This window comes from Heptranchias perlo, chromosome 39, assembly GCF_035084215.1.
Source record: "Heptranchias perlo isolate sHepPer1 chromosome 39, sHepPer1.hap1, whole genome shotgun sequence".
NCBI lineage: Eukaryota > Metazoa > Chordata > Chondrichthyes > Hexanchiformes > Hexanchidae > Heptranchias > Heptranchias perlo.
Window position 1 is genome coordinate 9,396,983 of NC_090363.1, and position 21,597 is coordinate 9,418,579.

At 46.4% G+C, this 21,597-nt stretch overlaps 2 protein-coding genes across 11 annotated transcripts in view; one reads left to right on the forward strand and one right to left on the reverse strand.

Annotated features, from left to right (window-relative positions):
- The window catches only part of LOC137305211 (CD48 antigen-like), a 29,072-nt gene extending 22,417 nt beyond the window's left edge, over nt 1-6,655 (reverse strand). Inside the window, exon 1 of one of the 3 annotated variants that reach the window (XM_067974046.1) lies at nt 6,191-6,652. In XM_067974046.1, the coding sequence (XP_067830147.1) occupies nt 6,191-6,251 (61 nt within the window). In that variant the 5' untranslated portion in view covers nt 6,252-6,652. Of the gene's footprint in view, nt 1-6,190 lie in introns of all 3 variants that reach the window. The other 2 variants (XM_067974045.1, XM_067974044.1) reach the window with 2 other exon arrangements.
- The window catches only part of LOC137305215 (HEPACAM family member 2-like), a 35,224-nt gene continuing 19,660 nt past the window's right edge, over nt 6,034-21,597 (forward strand). The window contains exons 1-3 of one of the 8 annotated variants that reach the window (XR_010958684.1): nt 6,034-6,478; nt 17,878-17,932; nt 18,861-18,996. The gene's annotated coding sequence lies outside the window, so the exon portion shown is untranslated. Of the gene's footprint in view, nt 6,479-17,877; nt 17,933-18,860; nt 19,147-21,597 lie in introns of all 8 variants that reach the window. The other 7 variants (XM_067974058.1, XM_067974050.1, XM_067974052.1 and 4 more) reach the window with 7 other exon arrangements.

Sequence of the window (21,597 nt, forward strand, 5' to 3'; positions counted from 1 at the left end):
CCAAACAGGAGGGTTCCCTCCCAGTCGGGGAACACTTCAGCAGTCAAGGACATTCAGCCACCGACCTTCGGGTAAGCATACTCCAAGGCGGCCTTCGAGACACACGACAACGCAAAATCGTCGAGCAGAAATTGATTGCCAAGTTCCGCACCATGAGGACGGCCTCAACCGGGATCTTGGGTTCATGTCACGCTACACGTTACCCCACCAGCGAACAAATGTTATCTGTTTTTAATATAACGGGTCAGTTGCTGTCTTTTCGATGTTTCTACCTCTCTAACTCTGTTTTTTTTTTGTTTGTTGTTTTTTTTGGTGATTTGTATATTCTGTGAGACCTGGCAGGTAACACCTGTCTGTCTGCACACTGATTGCCTTGGCAACGGGCAGTTGAAAAAACTGTCTGTACTCACCAAGCATTGTTCTGTGAATTATAAATGCGACTTCATTTCGAGGATTTCATTTCCACATCGTTCACCTGAGGAAGGAGGTAGCCTCCGAAAGCTTGTGAATTTAAAATAAAATTGCTGGACTATAACTTGGTGTTGTAAAATTGTTTACAATTGTCAACCCCAGTCCATCACCGGCATCTCCACATCATGACTCTGCCTAAGGGTGGGTAAATGCAAGTCCTGCGATAAGGGTAGATAAATGCAAGTCCTTGCCTTACTGCAAGGTGTTGCTTTCTCCTCTGTGAAGTCATTTGGGATTTTTTTCTGTGACAAGGTCACTATATAAATGTGAGCGGTGGTTGTTGTGATTAAGAATATGGATAAAAACTTTAAAATATTGTGATATTGAGGCCTTGGATCGGGTGCAGAGAATGGCCATTGAACTAATTGTCAGTTTAAAGCATCTTAATTATCAAGATAAGCTAAAACATCTGGGACTCTACACTTTAAAGAAGCATAGACTTTGGGGTGATCTGATCGAGGTTTGTAAGATGATGAAGGGAATAGATTGTGTTTAAGTTGACAGTTTGTTCAAATTGAATAGGTTAGGGGGGACCAGGGGTCACAATTTGAAGTTGCATGAGGCCAGATCGAGGTTAGATGTCAGGAGGTGGTTCTTTTCCCAGAGAATAGTGGACCTCTGGAACAGCTGCTGCCTCGTGCGGTGGAGGCCGATTCACTGAATTCCTTCAAGCGAGAGCTGGACCTGTTTCTGGCTGGGGTGGAGATCACCTCGTAAAAAAGGCAGTTAATAGAATTATCAGGGCCAGAGTGATCTCCTGGACTAGTTTCCATCATCCAGGTGGTTGGAGAGGAATTTCCCTGATTTTTTCCCCAAAATGGCCTGGGTCTTTATCTGGTTTTTCCCCTCTCTCAGGAGATCACATGGTTTCGGGTGAGGTGAGGAGTGTATATATTGTGATACACAAGGTATCACGATTGTGTGGGAGGGGCTGGATGGACCACGGGGTCTTTTCCTGTCCGTCATTGTTCATGTATATTGACTGTTTAATTCAGATTCGGCTGCCCAGCCTCCATGAGCCAGCTCTCGATATTTACGTCATTACAGCCATATTCTATAGCCTGTTAACAACAACAACTTGCATTTATATAGTACCTGTAACGTAGTAAAATGTCCCAAAGCGCTTCATTGGAGCGTTATCAGATAAAATTTGTCACCGAAGCACGTAAGGAGATTTTTTTTTTATTCCTTCATGGGATGTGGGAGTCGCTGGCGAGGCCAGCATTGATTGCCCATCCCTAATTGCCCTTGAGAAGGTGGTGGTGAGCCGCCTTCTTGAACCGCTGCAGTCCGTGTGGTGAAGGTTCTCCCACAGTGCTGTTAGGAAGGGAGTTCCAGGATTTTAACCCTGCGACGATGAAGGAACGGCGATATATTTCCAAGTCGGGATGGTGTGTGACTTGGAGGGGAACGTGCAGGTGGTGTTGTTCCCATGTGCCTGTTGCTCTTGTCCTTCTAGGTGGTAGAGGTCGCGGGTTTAGGAGGTGCTGTCGAAGAAGCCTTGGCGAGTTGCTGCAGTGCATCCTGTGGATGGTACACACTGCAGCCACAGTGCGCCGGTGGTGAAGGGAGTGAATGTTTAGGGTGGTGGTTGGGGTGCCAATCAAGCGGGCTGCATTGTCCTGGATGGTGTCGAGCTTCTTGAGTGTTGTTGGAGCTGCACTCATCCAGGCAAGTGGAGAGTATTCCATCACACTCCTGACTTGTGCCATGTAGATGGTGGAAAGGTTTTGGGGAATCAGGAGGTGAGTCACTCGCCGCAGAATACCCAGCCTCTGACCTGCTCTTGTAGCCACAGTATTTATATGGCTGGTCCAGTTAAGTTTCTGGTCAATGGTGACCCCCAGGATGTTGATGGTGGGGGATTTGGCAATGGTAATGCCGTTGAATGTTAAGGGGAGGTGGTTAGACTCTCTCTTGTTGAAGATGGTCATTACCTGGCACTTGTCTGGCGCAAATGTTACTTGCCACTTATCAGCCCAAGCCTGGATGTTGTCCAGGTCTTGCTGCATGCGGGCTCAGACTGCTTCATTATCTGAGAGGTTGCGAATGGAACTGAACACTGTGCAATCATCAGCAAACATCCCCATTTCTGACTTTATGATGGAGGGAAGATCATTGATGAAGCAGCTGAAGATGGTTGGCCCTAGGGCACTGCCCTGAGGAACTCCTGCAGCAATGTCCTGGGACTGAGTTGATTGGCATCCAACAACCACTACCATCTTCCTTTGTGCTAGGTCTGACTCGAGCCACTGGAGAGTTTTCCCCGATCCCCATTGACTTCAATTTTACTCGGGCTCCTCGGTGCCACACTTGGTCAAATGCTGCCTTGATGTCAAGGGCAGTTACTCTCACCTCACCTCTGGAATTCAACTCTTTTGTCCATGTTTGGACCAAGACTATAATGAGGTCTGGAGCTGAGTGGTCCTGGCGGAACCCAAACTGAGCCTCCGTGAGCAGGTTATTGGTGAGTAAGTGCCGCTTGATAGCACTGTCGATGACACCTTCCATCACTTTGCTGATGATTGAGAGTAGACTGATGAGCCGGTATTGGATTTGTCCTGCTTTTTGTGGACAGGACATATGTGAGCAATTTACCACATTGTCGGGTAGATGCCAGTGTTGTAGCTGTACTGGAACAGCTTGGCTAGAGGCGCAGCTAGTTCTGGAGCACAAGTCTTCAGCACTACAGCTGGGATGTTGTCGGGGCTCATAGCCTTTGCTGTATCCAGTGCACTCAGCCATTTCTTGATATCACGTGGAGTGAATCGAATTGGCTGAAGACTGGCTCTTGTGACGGTGGGGATATCGGGAGGAGGCCGAGATGGATCATCCACTTGGCTCTTCTGGCTGAAGATGGTTGCAAACGCTTCAGCCTTGTCTTTTACACTCATGCGTTGGACTCCGCCATCATTGAGGATGGGGATGTTTACAGAGCCTCCTCCCGTTAGTTCTTTAATTGTCCACCACCATTCACGACTGGATGTGGCAGGACTGGAGAGCTTTGATCTGGTCCATTGGTTGTGGAATCGCTTAGCTCTGTCTATAGCATGTTGCTTCCTCTGTTTAGCATGCATGTAGTCCTGTGTTGTAACTTCACCAGGTTGGCACCTCATTTTTAGGTACGCCTGGTGCTGCTCCTGGCATGCTCTTCTACACTCCTCATTGAACCAGGGTTGATCCCCTGGCTTGTTGGTAATGGTACAGTGAGGAATATGCCGGGCCATGAGGTTACAGATTGTGCTGGAATACAATTCTCCTGCTGCTGATGGTCCACAGCACCTCATGGATGCCCAGTTTTGAGCTGTTAGATCTGTTCTGAATCTATCCCATTTAGCACTGTGATAGTGCCACACAACACGTTGGATAGTGTCCTCAGTGCGAAGACGGGACTTCGTCTCCACGAGGACTGTGCGGTGATCACTCCTACCAATACTGTCATGGACAGGTGCATTTGCGACAGATAGATTGGTGAGGACGAGGTCAAGTAAGTTTTTATTAGGACAGGTGACCAAAAGCTTTATCAAAGAGATAGGTTTTAAGGAGCATCTGAAAGGAGAGAGAGGTGAAGAGGTTTAGGGAGGGAATTCCAGAGCTTAGGGCCTGGACAGATGAAGGCACAGCCGTCAACGGTGGATCAAAGGGAGTCGGGGATGTGCAAGAGACCAGAATCGTAGGAACACAGAGTTTTCGTAGGGTTGGAGGAGGTTACAGAGATAGGGAGGGGGGCGAGGCCATGGAGGGATTTGAACACAAGGATGAGAATTTGAAACTCGAGCCATTGCTGGACCAAGAGCCAATACAGGTCAGCGAGCACAAGGGTGATAGGAGAATAGGACTTGGTGCTAGTCAGCAGATTTATAGACCAAGGCTGGGCAGCAGAAAATGGATTTAACAGCATAAGCACGGGAAGCCAGATTAATTACGAGTATAAAAATAGGAACAGATACAATGCAGTCATGGGATTTGGAAAAACTATACAGCCAGCAGCCAATTTGGCCACAATTAAACTAAATTAAATTAATTAAGAATATTGCAGAGTGAGGAAAATTTGCAAACATTTCCCAACTTCTAAAATGAACGGCCGGGGTAATTTATTAATCAACTTCCAGTGGCATATGCAAAGCAAATATGTTTTGCATTGAATGCTGTTTTAAATAATGACTCTATTTTAACGAGGCAGGGAAGTGAAAAAAAGGAAGTAACTTTTTAACCCTTGAGTGTGCAGCCTCCTTTCCGTTCCCCCTTCTGAAACCTGTCACTGAGAGGTGTTCTGTCTTGGGCCAGGGTGAGCAAGTCTGCGCACCAACCTCTCTACAGGAACACCAGCGAGATGCAGAATTTAATGGGTTGGGGAGTTCGCACTGATGGTCAGGAAGTCACACAGATCCGTGTACTTTCGCAGTGAGGCTCACAATGTAGGTGAAGAGCGAGCCCATTCAGCCTATCTTAGTTCATCCATCCAAAAATAAACAAAAACTTAGGGAGTAATTTTAACCTAACCCACCCGGCGGGAAGCTGACGGGATCAGATCGAGCGCCCGTTTCACAAATTCAAGTCAATGGAGAGTAAAATCAGGAGGGGGTGTTAATCGGGCATCTGACCCGATCCACTGAGTTCCCCGCCAGACGGGTCAGGTTAAAATTACCCCCTTTAATTTCTCCCATTGAGCCTCAGGATTCCCCACCCAGACACCATTCCAAGTAATTAGACTTGGAATAAACTGAGATCGATAGATTTTTGGGCTCTAGGGGAATCAAGGGATATGGGGATCCGGCGGGAAAGTGGAGTTGAGGTCAAAGATCAGCCATGATCTGACTGAATGATGGAACAGGCTTGAGGGGCCGTATGGCCTACTCCTGCTCCTATTTCTTATGTTCTTATGATCACTCTGCATGAAGACTCTTCTTGATTTGTGTGCTAAACTTTTCCTTTCGCCATCTATAACCTATGCCTCTTGTCCTCTGGATTAATCTGCTGATTAATCTCTTCGATTCCTCTAGAAGCTTTGGTTTGAATATGTAACTTATTTCCTTGGGCCTCATTCTATAAACAAAAAAACCTCAGCTCCAGATTTTGGAGTTGTGTCAGCCTCTGTGTTTTTGACTATTAACCTCACTCTGCCCAAACGCTCCTCCCTGGGAGTCCCCTCACAGCCAATTCTGATCCAAGGCTACCATCCCAGCCACTGGGGCCCTCGCTCCAGAGGTGAAAGGCCGACATATTGAGGGTGAAATTCCAACTTCGGGCAGAACGTGGTGTACAAATCAGCACCGCCAGATTGTCCTTTCCATTGCAGTCAACGGAGTAGAAAGTTGTTCCGGGCGGTAGTGCAAAGCGGGAGGAATCGCATCGGACGCCCGTTATACGCCCGGGGATAATCATTTCTATTGAAGTCAATGCAACGGACGGCCGATTCCATTTTGTGCTATCGCCACGAACGAATTTAACCCCCAAACGAATTTAACCCCCAAGTTGAAACTGCACCCCACTGTCGACAGAGTAAACATCCCAGGCTCCTCCCTGATACTGAACGGGTCCAATAAAGATCTAACAGGTCACGTACAGTTTGTGGGGCTGTCTCCCCCCCCCTAGAAGGGCGTCTGCTTTTCATTTTCCAGCTGTTGTTGTTTTAATTACGTTTTTAAAAACTGAAACAGCTCTCAGTTCCGAATCGCTGCCACAGTCGGGTTAAAGAGACTTGTAGAGATGGTTTTACCTGAAGCCGATTCGGTGAGAAGCTGCAAAAGGCGAAGAAAAGACAGGACAAAGATCATCATTTGGCCGGAGAGCTGGCTGCTGATCCGATCATTTAACGGGAACTGTTGGAGGGACGTCAAACAGGAGGAGCTGAATTGTAGGAAGTGTGCCGAGGGGGATGGAGATAATTATTACAAGCATTTATTTTGGGTCTTTAAGTAGGAATTTCTCAGACATTTCAAAGAGGCTTATTAGAAAAAAACGGACCTGATCCGAAGAAGGAGATATTACGAGGGGTGACTTAAAGGTTGGTTATAGTCATGGGCTTTAATGGGGTTCTTAAGGAGGAGAGGGTGGTTGAGAGGCGGAGAGGTTTAGGGAAGGAATTCTGGAGCCTGGGGTCTCGGTTGCTGAAAGCACAGCCGCCAATGGTGGGGGCAAAGGGAGGGAGGATGCACAAGAGGCCAGAGTCAGAGGAATGGAGAGTTCGATATGATTTGGGGCGGGCGTGGTGATTGTAGGGCTGGAGAAGGTTGCAAAGAGGGGCGTGGCCATGAGGGGATTTAAACGCAAGGATGAGCATTTCAAATTTGAGGTGTTGGGGGACCAATGTAGGTCAGTGAAGGCAGGGCTGATAGGTCAACAGGACTTGTGCGGGATAGGATATGGGCAATGGAGTTTTGAATGAGCTGAAGTTTATGGAGGGTGGAGGATGGGAGGCTGATCAGGAGATCATTGGAATAGTCACATCTGGACATTGGAGATGGGGGGATAGTTTGCAAGGACAGAGGGTTCAAAGTTCTTTTGAGGAGTGGGCTGATGACAGTGGTTTTGAAAGGGACAGTACCTGAGGAGAGGGAACCATTTCCAATATCAACTAACATGGGGCAGGGAAGGATGGGTGGTCAGCAGTTTAGTAGGAATGGGGTCAAGGCAGAAGGAGGTGGGTCTCTTGGAGCTTGGAAAGGGCATGAGGGGACAAAAACTAGGCAGAGATGCAGGTTCAGGGATAGGGCAGTGGAGAGGTTTGGCTTGGTGGGCAAGGAAAGAGGGGGAAGCAGCAGAGGCTCAATCTCGATGACAAAGAAGTCCATGAGCTCCTCGCACTTGTTGAAGGTGAGGGTGGAGGGGACAGGGGCAAGGGGTTTAAGGAGACAATCGATAGAGGAGAAAAGATGGTTGTTTTCTTTCCTATTCCGTATGATCCTGAAGTAGAGGACAGTTTTGGCAGAGGCGAGTGAGTTCCAAAAGCACCTGATGCGACCCAACCGGGTCTGCTGATGGATGGCTAAACCAGTTGTTCACCAGATGTGCACATCTGTGCCCCTTGAACTTGATTGAGCAAAGTTGGAAGCTATACTGAGGGGACGATCGGGATGGGAAAGAGTACAGGTTTTAATGGGCACAAGGACATCAAAGCTGGCAGTGAGGGAAAGCCTGAGCAAATCAATGGCTGCAGAAGTATTGTGGTGAATGGATAGTCAAAGGCTAGGCAGTCGGGATTTTGAAAGTGCAGTTGTAAGTGACTTGGAAGAGTTTTCTTTTCAAGGGGAGGATACAGAGAGAAGTGGGGTTTGGAAGGGTGTAAGATATGTAGGTGGTGAGGGATTCAAGGAAGTTCTCAGGGATGGCTTTGTCGGTGATTGAGACCAAGCGAGTGGAGAGGCTACGAGAGATGGCAAAGTTGTGGGGGTGGCTGTGAATATGAATAGGAGAGTTTCTATGGAGCGAGAGGTTTGGGGAGGGAAGGTGGACAGTGAACCCAGAGGAGAGAGGGCAAGGGGAGCTGAGAAGGAGAATTAAATCACTGAGGTTGAGAAGTTGCTCAGTTCAGAGGCTGAGAAATAAAGGAGGATAACTCAGGGTGGGGCTTGGGGGGTGGGAGGTAGACAATGAGGATTTTAAAGGAGAGATGAGTGGGATTGAACAAGGTGAGAGTCTTGTAGGAGGAGGTACCAGAGGAGTAGGAGGGGAGACCAAAGTGTGACTTGGTGATAAAGGCCACACCGTCACCACAGTGGTTTTGGTGAGGCAGGTGGTGGAAAGTACAGGCAGGTGGGAAGGCTTTGGTACAGAACAAGGTGTTGCCACCCATGAGCCAAGTTTTGGTCAAAGCCAGGAGGTCAATGGAATCATCCAGAGTAAGGCTATGGATGGCAAGGGCCTTTTTTGCAAGTGAATGGACATTCTGGAGGGAAATGCAGAGAGATGCAGTGATTGTTAATCTGATGGCAGAGACCAAGGGGGAATGGTGGGTGGCGTGAACGGGTTGGGAAGGATCACTTATGCTTTTTTAACAGCTTATCAACTTGTCCTGCCACCTTCAACGATTTTTGTATGTAAACTCCCAGATCTCCCTTTAAAATTATACTATTTAATTTATATTGCCTCTCCTCATTTTGCCTTCCAAAATATATCACTTCACACTTCTCTGCATTAAATTTCATCTGCCATGTGTCTATCCAGTTCACCAGTCTGTCTATGTTCTGAAGTCTGCTACTATCCTCCTCACTGTTTACTACTTTTCCAAGCTTTGTGTCATCCGCATACTTTGAAATTATGCCCTGTATACCCAAGTCCAGGTCATTGATATATATCAAAAATAGCAGAGGCGCAATACTGACCCCTGGGGAACACCACCGTATACTTCCCTTCAGTCAGATAAACAACCATTCACCACTACTCTCTGCTTTCTGTCTCTTAACCAATTTCATATCCACGCTGCTGCTGTCAATGCCCCTTTAATCCCATGGGCTTGAATTTTACTAACAAGTCTGTTATGTGGCATTTTATCAAATACCTTCTGAAAGTCCATATACACAACACCAACCTTCATCAACCCTCTTTGTTATTTTATTGAAAAACACAATCAAGATTTTCAGACACGATTTGCCTTTAACAAATCCATGTTGGCTGTCATTTATTAACCCAGGTTCTTCCAAGTGATAATTAATTTTTGTCCCGGATTATGGTCTCTAGAAGTTTCCCCACCGCCAACATTAGGCTAACTGGCCTGTAGTTACCTGGTTTATCTCTTTCCCCTTTTTTGAACATTTGCAACCCTCCAGTCCTCTGGCACCACACCCATATCCAAGGAGGATTGAAAGATTGTGGCCAAAGCCTCTGCTATTTCCACCCTTACTTCCCTCAGCAATCTAGGATGCCTCCCATCTGGACCAGGTGACTTTTCTACTTTGAGTGCTCCCAGTCATTTAAGTGCCTCCTCTTTATCTATTTTTATCCTGTCCAATTTCTCTAGCCCCACCTCCTTTACATTAGCAGCTTTGGCCACAATCTTTCAATCCTCCTTGGAGAGGACTGGAGTGTTGCAAATGTTCCAGCCCTGTTCAAAAAAGGGGAGGGAGATAAACCAGGTACCTCCTCTTCTTTAGTGAAGACAGATGCAAAGTACTCATTTAGTACCTCAGCCATGCCCTCTGCCTCCACAGAAAGATTTCCTGTTAGGTCCATAATCAGCCCCACCCTTTATTTGACTATCCATTGACTCTTTATATGTTTATAAAATACTTTAGTGTTCACTTTTATATTACATTATTATATTACAGATAGACTGGTGAAATGGGCAGACATATGGCAGGTGAAATTTAACGCAGAGAAGTGTGAAGTGATACATTTTGGTAGGAAGAATGAGAAAAGGCAATATAAACTAAATTTAGAGGGAGTGCAGGAACAGGGAGACCCCGGGGTGTATGTACACAAATTTTTGAAGGAGGCAGGGCAAGTTGAGAAGGCCATTAAAAGATGGGATATGGGATCCTTGGTTTTATAAATAGAGGCATAGAGTAAAAAAGCAAGGAAGTTATGCTATATCTTTATAAAACACTGGTTAAGCCTCAGCTGGAGTATTGTGTTCAACTCTGGGCACCAGACTTTAGGAAGGATGTCAAGGCCTTAGAGAGGGTGCAGAAGAGATTTCTAGAATGGTACCAGGGATGAAGGACTTCAATTAAGTGGAGAGACTGGAGAAGCTGGGATTTTTCTGCTTAGGGCAGAGAAGGTTAAGAGGAGATTTGATGGAGTAAATAAGGAAAAACTGTTTCCTGTGGCAGAAGGGTCGGTAACCAGAGGACACAGATTTAAGGCGATTGGCAAAAGAACCAGTGGCAACAAGAGGAAACATTTTTTTACGCAACATGTTGTTATGATCGAGAATGCACTGCCTGAAAGGTGGTGGAAGCAGATTCAGTAATAACTTTAACAAGGGATTTGGATAAATACTTGAAGAGAAAAAATTTACAGGGCTATGGGGAAAGAGCAGGGGAGTGGGACTAATTGGATAGCTCTTTCAAAGAGCCGGCACAGGCACGATGGGCCAAATGGCCTCCCTCTGCTATACCCACTAATCTTTTCCCCTCTTTGCCCCTCTTATTTCCTTTTTCAGTTCTCCTCTACATTTTCTGTATTCTGCTTGATTCTCCACTGTATTACAAACCTGGCATTTATCATAAGCCTCCTTTTTCTGTTTAATTTTATTCCCAATTCATTTAGTCATCTAGCTTTGGATGCCATTCCTTTCCCATTCTTGGGAATGTGTCTAATCTGTACCCGAACTATCTCCTCCTTGAAGATGTCCCATTGCTCATTTGCTGTTTTACCCGATAATCTTTGTTTCCATTCCACCTGGGCCAGATCCCTTTTCAACTCTCTGAAATTAGCCCTCTTCCAGTTGAGTACCTTCACCATCAATTGTTCCTTGTCCTTTTCCGTAACTACTCTAAGCCTAATGATATTGTGATCACTGTTTCCCAAACGCTCTCACATTGAAACATGTTCCACTCGCCCGACTTCATTCCCCAGAGCTAGATCCAACATTGCTTCCTTCCTCATTGGGCTGGAAACATTCTGATCAAAAAAAGTTCTCCTGTACAAATATCATTAATTCCTCACCTACTGTTTTTTTCCCCAGTCTATATTAGGATAATTGAAGTCCCCCATTATCACTGCTTTATTGTTTTTACATCTTTCTGAAATTTGCTTGCAAATTTGCTCCTCCATCTCCTTCCCACTATTTGGTAGTCTATAGTACACAGCCAGCAGCATAACAACCTCTGTTCTGCTTCTTAATTCTAACCAAATAGATTCTGTCTTAGAACCTTCAAGTACATCATCCCCTTCCAGTGCTGTAACAGTATATTTGATCAATATTGCCTTCCTCAACCCTCTTTTTTTTTCCTTCCTTTTTGCTCCTGAATACATTGTAACCAGGAAGTTCCCATTCCTGCCCTTGTTTGAGCCAGGTCTCCGTTATTGCCACTATATCATAACCCCATGTGGCAACTTGTGCCTGCAGCTCACCAACCTTACTTCTCACGCTCCGTGCATTTACACACATGCACTCCAAACCCTCTTTAGCCTGCTTAGCACTGATCCCCTGTCTGATCCCTCCTATGTCTAGACTACTCTTTATTCTAATGCTGTTTGTCTCTCCCTGTCCTCTCTGCACCTTGTTTCTCCTCTCTGATGCTTCATCCTGGTTCTCCTCCCCCTACCACATTAGCTTAAACCCTCCACCACAGCACTAGTTAACCTCCCTTCAAGGACATTGGTCCCAGCCCTGTTCAGATGCAACCTGTCCACCTTGTACAGGTCCAGAACTGGTCCCAAAGCCCCAGGAATCTGAAGCCCTCCCTCCTGCACTATTTCTGCAGCCGCGCATTCACCTGCACTATCTTCTTGTTCCTATACTCTCTAGCGTGTGGCACTAATAGTAATCTAGAGACTGCCACCTTCAAGTTCCTGCTCTTCAGTTTCATCCCTAACTCCTGAAACTCTGTGTGTAGGACCTCAACCCTTTTCTTTCCTATGTCATTGGTTCCAACATGGACCACGACTTCTGGCTGTTCCCCTTCCCTCACCCGCAGAATATTCTGCACTCGTTCCATGACATCCTTTGCCTTGGCACCAGTGAGGCAACACACCATACAAGACTCATGTCAGCAGTTGCAGAAATGCCTGTCTATCCCCCTGACTATCGAATCCCCTATGACAACTGCATTTCTTCACTTCGCTGTGCAATCATTTTCACAGTGCTGTGAACTTGCTCTAGGCTGCGCTTGCCCGAGAGGTGCCGTCATCTGCACCCTGAAAACTGGTTTGTGAATACCACACTCCCCGAGGATTCCTGCACTGTCTGTCCCCTCCTACCCTGCCGGATGGTCACCCACTTACTATTCTCCTGAACTCTGTGGCTGCGGGATGACCACATCCTGGAAAGTGCAATCCAAGAAACTTTCAGCCTCCCATATGCCCTGCAGTGACACCAGCCGCTCCTCAGGTTCAGAAACCCTCAGCTTGAGCTCGAGCAGTCGGAGGCACTACCTGAACACGTGTTTGTCCAGGACACACGAAGCGTCCTGGGGTTCCCGCAGGCACAGGATGTGCATGCAACAAATAATTAAGTACCAAACATTTATATTCTTATGACTGTGATAGTATGAAAGGTTCTGGGGTATTGGAATGGCAGTCCCGCCAGTTGGAGATGCGAAGGTACAAACACAGCTCCTTGGCTGTTTGCAGCCCAATCATGGTAGATACTCAGCACCTGTTCTGATAGCCAGGGCGCTAAATTGGGCCCATTGTTTCGGTGCGACATGGCCTCTCCAACATCCAAGATGGCATCTTGGATGCGCACGCAAGTTTCCTGCGTGATATGCGCCAGACGCCATCTTGGTATAGGAGTTAGTGCAGGCGCAGATAACGAATGCTGGAATTACGTAAAGTAGGTAGAAAATGGCTTCAATCAGTGTACAACGCTGATTTAAAGTGATAGACACCACTTTGGGACTTAACGCTCAACTCAATGCACAGTCTTAACCCTGACCATCTGAACGTGTCTTAAAGTGCCTGGAGAGCCCCCCACCGGCGCTTTTAAAGGGACCATGCAGGATTTATAGGTTAGTGGCTGGATTATTGCTTCTGGCTGCCGAGACATTTATAACTGTTTTTGGAGGTCTCCTATACTTGAATACTAGGACTAGGGGACATAGCCTAACATTAAGGATCAACAAGGTCATCTATGTGCGGAACCACAAGAGATGGGGGAGATCCTGAATGAATATTTCACATCGGTATTTACGGTTGAGAAAGGCATGGATGTTAGGGAACTTGGGGAAATAAATAGTGATGTCTTGAGGAGTGTACATATTACAGAGAGGGAGGTGCTGGAAGTCTTAACGCGCATCAAGGTAGATAAATCTCCGGGACCTGATTAAATGTATCCCAGGACGTTATGGGAGGTTAGGGAGGAAATTGCGGGTCCCCGAGCAGAGATATTTGAATCATCCACCGCTACAGGTGAGTTGCCTGAAGATTGGAGGGTAGCAAATGTTGTGCCTTTGTTTAAGAAGGGAGGCAGGGAAAAGCCTGGGAACTACAGACCGGTGAGCCTGACATCTGTAGTGGGTAAGTTGTTAGAGGGTATTCTGAGGGACAGGATCTACAGGCATTTGGAGAGGCAGGGACTAATTAGGAACAGTCAGCATGGTTTTGTGAGAGGAAAATCATGTCTCACGAATTTGATTGAGTTTTTTGAAGGGGTAACCAAGAAGATAGATGAGGGCTGTGCAGTAGACGTGGTCTACATGGACTTCAGCAAAGCCTTTGACAAGGTACCGCATGGTAGGTTAAATCTCATGGGATCCAAGGTGAGGTAGCCAATTGGATTACAAAATTGGCTTGACGACAGAAGACAGAGGGTGGTTGTGGAGGGTTGTTTTTCAAACTGGAGGCCTGTGTCCAGCTGTGTGCCTCAGGGATCGGTGCTGAGTCCGCTGTTATTTGTTATTTATATTAATGATTTGGATGAGAATTTAGGAGGCATGGTTAGTAAGTTTGCAGATGACACCAAGATTGGTGGCATTGTGGACAGTGAAGAAGGTTATCTAGGATTGCAACGGGATCTTGATAAATTGGGCCAGTGGGCTGATGAATGGCAGATGGAGTTTAATTTAGATAAATGTGAGGTGATGCATTTTGGTAGATCGAATCGTTCCAGGACCTACTCCGTTAATGGTAGGGCGTTGGGGAGAGTTATAGAACAAAGAGATCTAGGAGTACAGGTTCATAGCTCCTTGAAAGTGGAGTCAAGGTGGATAGGGTGGTGAAGAAGGCATTCGGCATGCTTGGTTTCATTGGTCAGAACATTGAATGCAGGAGTTGGGATGTCTTGTTGAAGTTGTACAGGGCATTGGTGAGGCCACACTTGGAGTACTGTGTACAGTTCTGGTCACCCTATTATAGAAAGGATATTATTAAACTAGAAAGAGTGCAAAAAAGATTTACTAGGATGCTACCGGGACTTGATGGTTTGACTTATAGGGAGAGGTTGGATAGACTGAGACTTTTTTCTCTGGAGAGTAGGAGGTTTAGGGGTGATCTTATAGAAGTCTATAAAATAATGAGGGGCATAGATAAGGTAGATAGTCAAAATCTTTTCCCAAAGGTAGGGGAGTCTATAACGAGGGGGCATAGATTTAAGGTGAGAGGGGAGAGATACAGAAGGGTCCAGAGGGGCAATTTTTTCACTCAAAGGGTGGTGAGTGTCTGGAACGAGCTGCCAGAGGCAGTAGTAGAGGCGGGTACAATTTTGTCTTTTAAAAAGCATTTGGACAGTTACATGGGTAAGATGGGTATGGAGGGATATGGGCCAAGTGCAGGAAATTGGGACTAGCTTAGTGGTATAAACTGGGTGTCATGGACATGTTGGGCCGAAGGGCCTGTTTCCATGTTGTAACTTCTATGATTCTATGATATGATTCTATTTAGAGCAAGGACATGCAGGAGTGAAGTTAGGAAATGGTTCTACATGCAAAGGTTGGGAGAAGTTTGGGAAGCTCTTCTGCAAACGGCAGTTGATACTAGCTCAATTGTGAATTCTAAATCTGAGATTGATAGATTTCTGTGAACCAAAGGTTTTAAGGGATATGGGGCTAAGGCGTAAATATGGAATTAGGTCACAGGTCCACCATGACCTCATTGAATGGCGGAACAGGCTCAAGGGGCTGAATGCCACTGCCACTTGCTGCCTACTGGTATGCGCTACCTTCTCCTGCAAGAAAGCGAGATGTATGTCTGGGCAATGTGCCTGTCATGTATGAATAGCTGCCAATGTGTGTGGCCAGTGAGCTGTGGTTCAGCGGCTTGCAACAGTGGTAATGTGTGAGGGTGAAAGGAAGCATCTGATTGGAAGAGTTGAGTACTGACGGAAAGAGTTTGTTGGTAGGTGAGTGTTGGGGGGTTTAGTGCCTGGAGGAGTGGATGCAGCTCGTGGTGCAGTTGTTAGGAGACGCCACTTGACAGTTGACCTGACTCACCTTGACCATTCATGTCAAAGCATTGAACTTCTTCCTGTACTGCATCCATGCTCATAATGCTGTGCACCTGGCATTGACTTCATCCCCTACTGCCTCCCACTGCCTTTTGGGTGTATGTCTGGAGGGCCTCTTGCTCCCCCCCTCCCCGGATATAGGATGTCCCTCATTCTGTCCACCTCTTGCACCAAGGCCTCTGGTGCATCAGCAGAGAACCTTGGTGCACAGACTCTCAGATCAGCAGATTGGTGAGGTCTGGCATGCAGATTGGAGGATATGGGATTTAGTGGTGCGCAACCTTTATTCAATGTTTTAACATAACTCATCAGTGTGTAAACATAGGGATGGGACCCGCATCTGTGCTTTACGTGTGTGATGTCTAATCTCCGTTCAGGCTCCGTGCAGACAGCAGGCTGTTATATTCAGCAATTAACAGGTACCAGCTATCTTTAAGATATTTCTGTAAACAATTTTACAACACCAAGTTATAGTCCAACTATTTTATTTGAAAATCACAAGCTTTTGGAGGCTTCCTCCTTCCTCAGGTGAATGTGGAAATGTGGAATGTGGAAATTCCACATTCACCTGAGGAAGGAGGAAGCCTCCGAAAGCTTGTGATTTTCAAATAAAATAGTTGGACTATAACTTGGTGTTGTAAAATTGTTTACAATTGTCAACCCCAGTCCATCACCGCATCTCCACATCATAAGATATTTCGAACAGACTGCCTGCCTTGAAGGGATTGGAGCTCCCTCTGCTGGTGGAAAGTGCAAATTGCATGGAATCCTCGTTCAACGCTGATTTCCAACGCAGATTGCAAGTGAGTCCTCAGGCCTGACGAAAATCTCGTCCTGCCTACGCAGGGACCATTGGGCGTGGGGTAATAGCGGATCATGCTACTCCTGCCCAAAAACAGGCCCTATCTAATTTCCCCCCTCCGGTGTTTTCGCAGCAATTGTCCCAAGTCTCAGAGAATTTGTTCACCGGCTATATAACATGGTGCAGAGGTGCGAGCAGCTTGCACTGTGTACCAGACACTGTGTGATGGTCGAGATGTTCAGGGCTGTGTACTAGACTTAGTCAATATCACCAACTGCTTAAGCGAGGTCCTCTTAAGGGACTTTGGCACAGAGGTGTCTTGCTGTGAGGCTGACTTCTCTTCCAGGTTACTCAGGGATAGGTCAGAGTTGACTGGAGCAATGAAATGAATGAGTAGTTCATCTGTGCTTCACTTTCTTCACCCCAACATTGGCAGCCGTGCCTTCAGCCATCTAGGCCCTAAGCTCTGGAATTCTCTCCCCAAATCTCTCCTCTTCTCCACCTCTCTCTCCTCCTTTAAGATGCTGCTTAATACCTACCTCTTTAACCAATGTAAGGAATCTTACAACACCAGGTTATAGTCCAACAAATTTATTTTAAAATCACAAGCTTTCGGAGATTATCCCCTTCATCAGGTGAATGAGTGAAAAGGTTCTCAAATCGCATATCTTATACTAGGCTGGGACAGCATCACACCAATCAAAAGGTGTTGTTGCATACCTCTTTAACCAAGCATTTGGTCACCTGTCCGAATAGCTCCTTCATTCACAGCAATTGCATAAAAGTGACTGGGTGCATTCAATACATTTGCATCTCTGAAAAATAAACTCGCTTTGTTCATCTGTATTTTTTCACTCACAGTAATGATGTCTAGGAAATATTTACAAGTGTTTCTGTTTCTAAAGGGCAGCTACAGAACTGCTTAAGATAACTGAGATAGCAGCTTGGGTGTATGTTAACCACAAGCAAGTGGACTTCCTGTCCTCCACATAACCAGTGACCAACGCAGGCTCCGAGGCCGTACCCAAAGCAACTGGGTCAAAAGTATGGAACAAACTGTTATTTATAGACAGGGGTCGGCCAGGTGGGGAAGAGCCTAATAATTCTAATAACTTGATTAAACATTTCTCAATATTAAAGACACTTACACATATTAAAATTAAGAATCTGCAATATAAGCAGGTACTAAGAAGTCATATTCAGGACAAGATTAGAACCCGTGAACAGGCATTAATGGACTAAAAATCTGCAAGGACAGACATGGTGGGCTAGAAATTGGGCCGTCCAGCGCCCATTGTTTCGGTGCTACGTGGGCCTTTTGAAGTGCCAAGATGGTGTCTTGGCTGCGCACGCACGTTTCTAGTGTGACGTGTGCCGGGCGCCACCTTGGTATAGGTATTAGCGTGTGCGCAAAGACCAAACGCCAGCAGCATGTAAAGTAAGGAGAAAATGGATACAATCAGTGTGCAACGCTGATTTAAAGTGATAGACACCATTTTGGAACTTAATGCTCAATTCAACGCACAGTCTTAACCACAACCATCTGAACATGTCTTAGAGTGCCTGGAGGACCCCCATCCGTACTATTTAAAGGGACCGTGAAGGATTTACAGGTTAGTTATTGCTTTTGCCTACTGATGCATTTGTAACTGTTTTTGGAAGTCTCCTGGACTTCAATACTAGAACGCAGGGACATAGCCTAATGTTTAGAGCCAGAACGTGCAGGAGTGAAATTAGGAATCGCTTCTACAGGCAAAGGGCGATAAAAGTTTCGAACGCTCTTCTGCAAACGGCAATTGATGCTAGCTCAATTGTGAATTCAAAATCTGAGATTGATAGATTTCTGTGAACCAAAGGTTTTAAGGGTATATGGGGCTAGGTCACAGATCAACCAAGATCTCGTTGAATGGCAGAATAGGCTCGAGCGGCTAAATGCCACTGCCACTTGCTGCCTCCTGTTATGCGCCACCTTCTGCAAGAAAGCGGGATGTGTGTCTGGGTGATGTGCCTGTCATGACTGAATAGCTGCCAGTGTGTGTGGCCTGTCAGTTGTGGGTGGGCGGCTTGCAACAGTGGTAATGTGTAAGGGAGAGAAGAAGCATCTGATTGGCAAAGTTGAGTACTGATTGAAAGAGTTTGTTGGTATGTGGGTGATCCTTGTAAATCTTTTTTGCACCTTCTCCAGTGCCTTTTTGTAATATGGAGACTTGAACTGTGCACAGTACTCTAAGTGTGATCTAACCAAGGATCTATAAAAGTTTAACATAACTTCTCTGCTTTTCATTTCTATTTTTCTAGAAATGAACCCCAGTGCTTTGTTTGCATTTTTATGGCCTTGTTAACTTGCATTGCTACTTTTAATGATTTGTGAATCTGTACCCCTAGATCCCTTTATGCCTCTACTGCATTCAGACTCTTATTTTCCAAGGAGTAGTTGGCCTCCTTATTCCTCTTGCTGAAATACAACACCTCACTTATCTATATTGAAATTCATTTGCCATTTACATGCTCATTCTGCAATTTGTTAACATCTGTTGGTAGGTGAGCGGCGGGAAAGAGCGAGACCAGAGCGGGGATATAAACAGCACGGAGAAAGCGGAGTTCAGTCGGTGAGCGGCGGAAAAGAGCGAGACCAGAGCGGGGATATAAACAGCACGGAGAGAGTGGAGTTCAGTCGGTGAGCGGCGGAAAAGAGCGAGACCAGAGCGGGGATATAAACAGCGCGGAGAAAGCGAGACTCTGAGACCAGCGGCAGAGTTCGGGGTGACGTCACCAGTCAGAAAGTGACGCGGCACAGGGGAGGCAGCTGATTGGTGAGTAGGTTCAGGTGAGTATTTCTACCATTTTACTGTAAGTAAAGTAATAAGAAAGGGAAGGTCTGCAGGTTTTATAGCAGGTAGTGGTTTTTTTAGTGAACCTAGGTCCCTAGTATAGTTAACATTTTCTAATTTCAACGTAATTTAAAAAGGGTAACTAAGCTAAGGCAAGTCATGGCAGCAGACCTCGCACCCGTGATATGCCCTTCCTGCACACATGGTCGGCAGGGACACTACCAGTGTCCCTGCCGACCATGTGTGCAGGAAGTGTGTCCACCTGCAGCTACTGACCGATCGTATCTCGGAGCTGGAGCTGCGGGTGGATTCACTGTGGAGCATCCGCGATGCAGAGAAACTCGTGGATAGTACATTTAGCGAGTTGGTCACACCGCAGGTAAAGGGTGTACAGGCAGGAAGTGAATGGGTGACCACCAGGCAGAGTAAGAGGTGCAGGCAGGTAGTGCAGGGGTCCCCTGTGGCCATCCCCCTCTCAAACAGGTATACCGTTTTGGATGCTGTTGGGGGAGATGGCTCACCAGGGGAAGGTGACAGCGGCCAGGTTCATGGCACCGTGGCTGGCTCTGCTGCACAGGAGGGCAGGAAAAAGAGTGGCAGAGCTATAGTGATAGGGGACTCGATTGTAAGGGGAATAGACAGGCGTTTCTGCGGACGCAACCGAGACTTCAGGATGGTATGTTGCCTCCCTGGTGCAAGGGTCAGGGATGTCTCGGAGCGGCTGCAGGACATTCTGGAGGGGGAGGGTGAACAGCCAGTTGTCGTGGTGCATATAGGTACCAACGATATAGGTAAAAAACGGGATGAGGTCCTACAAGCTGAATTTAGGGAGTTAGGAGTTAAACTAAAAAGTAGGACCTCAAAGGTAGTAATCTCAGGATTGCTACCAGTGCCACGGGCAAGTCAGAGTAGGAATGACAGGATAGTTAGGATGAATACGTGGCTTGAGAGATGGTGCAAGAGGGAGGGATTCAAATTCCTGGGCCATTGGAACCGGTTCTGGGGGAGGTGGGACCAGTACAAATTGGGTGGTTTGCATCTGGGCAGGACTGGAACCAACGTCCTAGGGGGAGTGTTTGCTAGTGCTGTTGGGGAGGCTTTAAACTAATGTGGCAGGGGGATGGGAACCGATGCAGGAAGTCAGTGGGAAGTAAAGTGGTGACAGAAACAAAAAGCAGTAAGGGAGAGTGTACAAAACATGACCGGACAGATGGTCTGAGAAAGCAGGGCAAAGACCAAGGGAAGTCTAGATTAAACTGCATTTATTTCAATGCAAGAAGTCTGATGGGCAAGGCAGATGAACTCAGGGCATGGATGGGTACATGGGACTGGGATGTTATAGCTATTACTGAAACATGGCTAAGGGAGGGGCAGGACTGGCAGCTCAATGTTCCAGGGTACAGATACTATAGGAAAGATAGAGCAGGAGGTAAGAGAGGAGGGGGAGTTGCGTTCTTGATTATGGAGAACATCACGGCAGTAGTGAGAGGGGATATATCCGAGGGTTCGCCCACTGAGTCGATATGGGTAGAACTGAAAAATAAGAAGGGAGAGATCACTTTGATAGGATTGTACTACAGACCCCCAAATAGTCAACGGGAAATTGAGGAGCAAATATGTAAGGAGATTACAGACAGCTGCAAGAAAAATAGGGTGGTAATAGTAGGGGACTTTAACTTTCCCAACATTGACTGGGACAGCCATAGCATCAAGGGCTTGGATGGAGAGAAATTTGTTGAGTGTATTCAGGAGGAATTTCTCATTCAGTATGTGGATGGCCCGACTAGAGAGGAGGCAAAACTTGACCTCCTCTTGGGAAATAAGGAAGGGCAGGTGACAGAAGTGTTAGTGAGGGATCACTTTGGGACCAGTGATCATAATTCCATTAGTTTTAAGATAGCTATGGAGAATGATAGGACTGGCCCAAAAGTTAAAATTCTAAATTGGGGAAAGGCCAATTTTGATGGTATTAGACAAGAACTTTCAGAAGTTGATTGGGAGAGTCTGTTGGCAGGCAAAGGGACGTCTGGTAAGTGGGAGGCTTTCAAAAGTGTGTTAACCAGGGTTCAGGGTAAGCACATTCCTTATAAAGTGAAGGGCAAGGCTGGTAGAAGTAGGGAACCTTGGATGACTTGGGAGATTGAGGCCCTAGTCAAAAAGAAGAAGGAGGCATATGACATGCATAGGCAGCTGGGATCAAGTGGATCCCTTGAAGAGTATAGAGATTGCCGGAGTAGAGTTAAGGGAGAAATCAGGAGGGCAAAAAGGGGACATGAGATTGCTTTGGCAGATAAGGCAAAGAAGAATCCTAAGAGATTCTACAAATACATAAAGGGCAAAAGAGTAACTAGGGAGAGAGTAGGGCCTCTTAAGGATCAACAAGGTCATCTATGTGCGGAACCACAAGAGATGGGTGAGATCCGAAATGAATATTTCGCATCGGTATT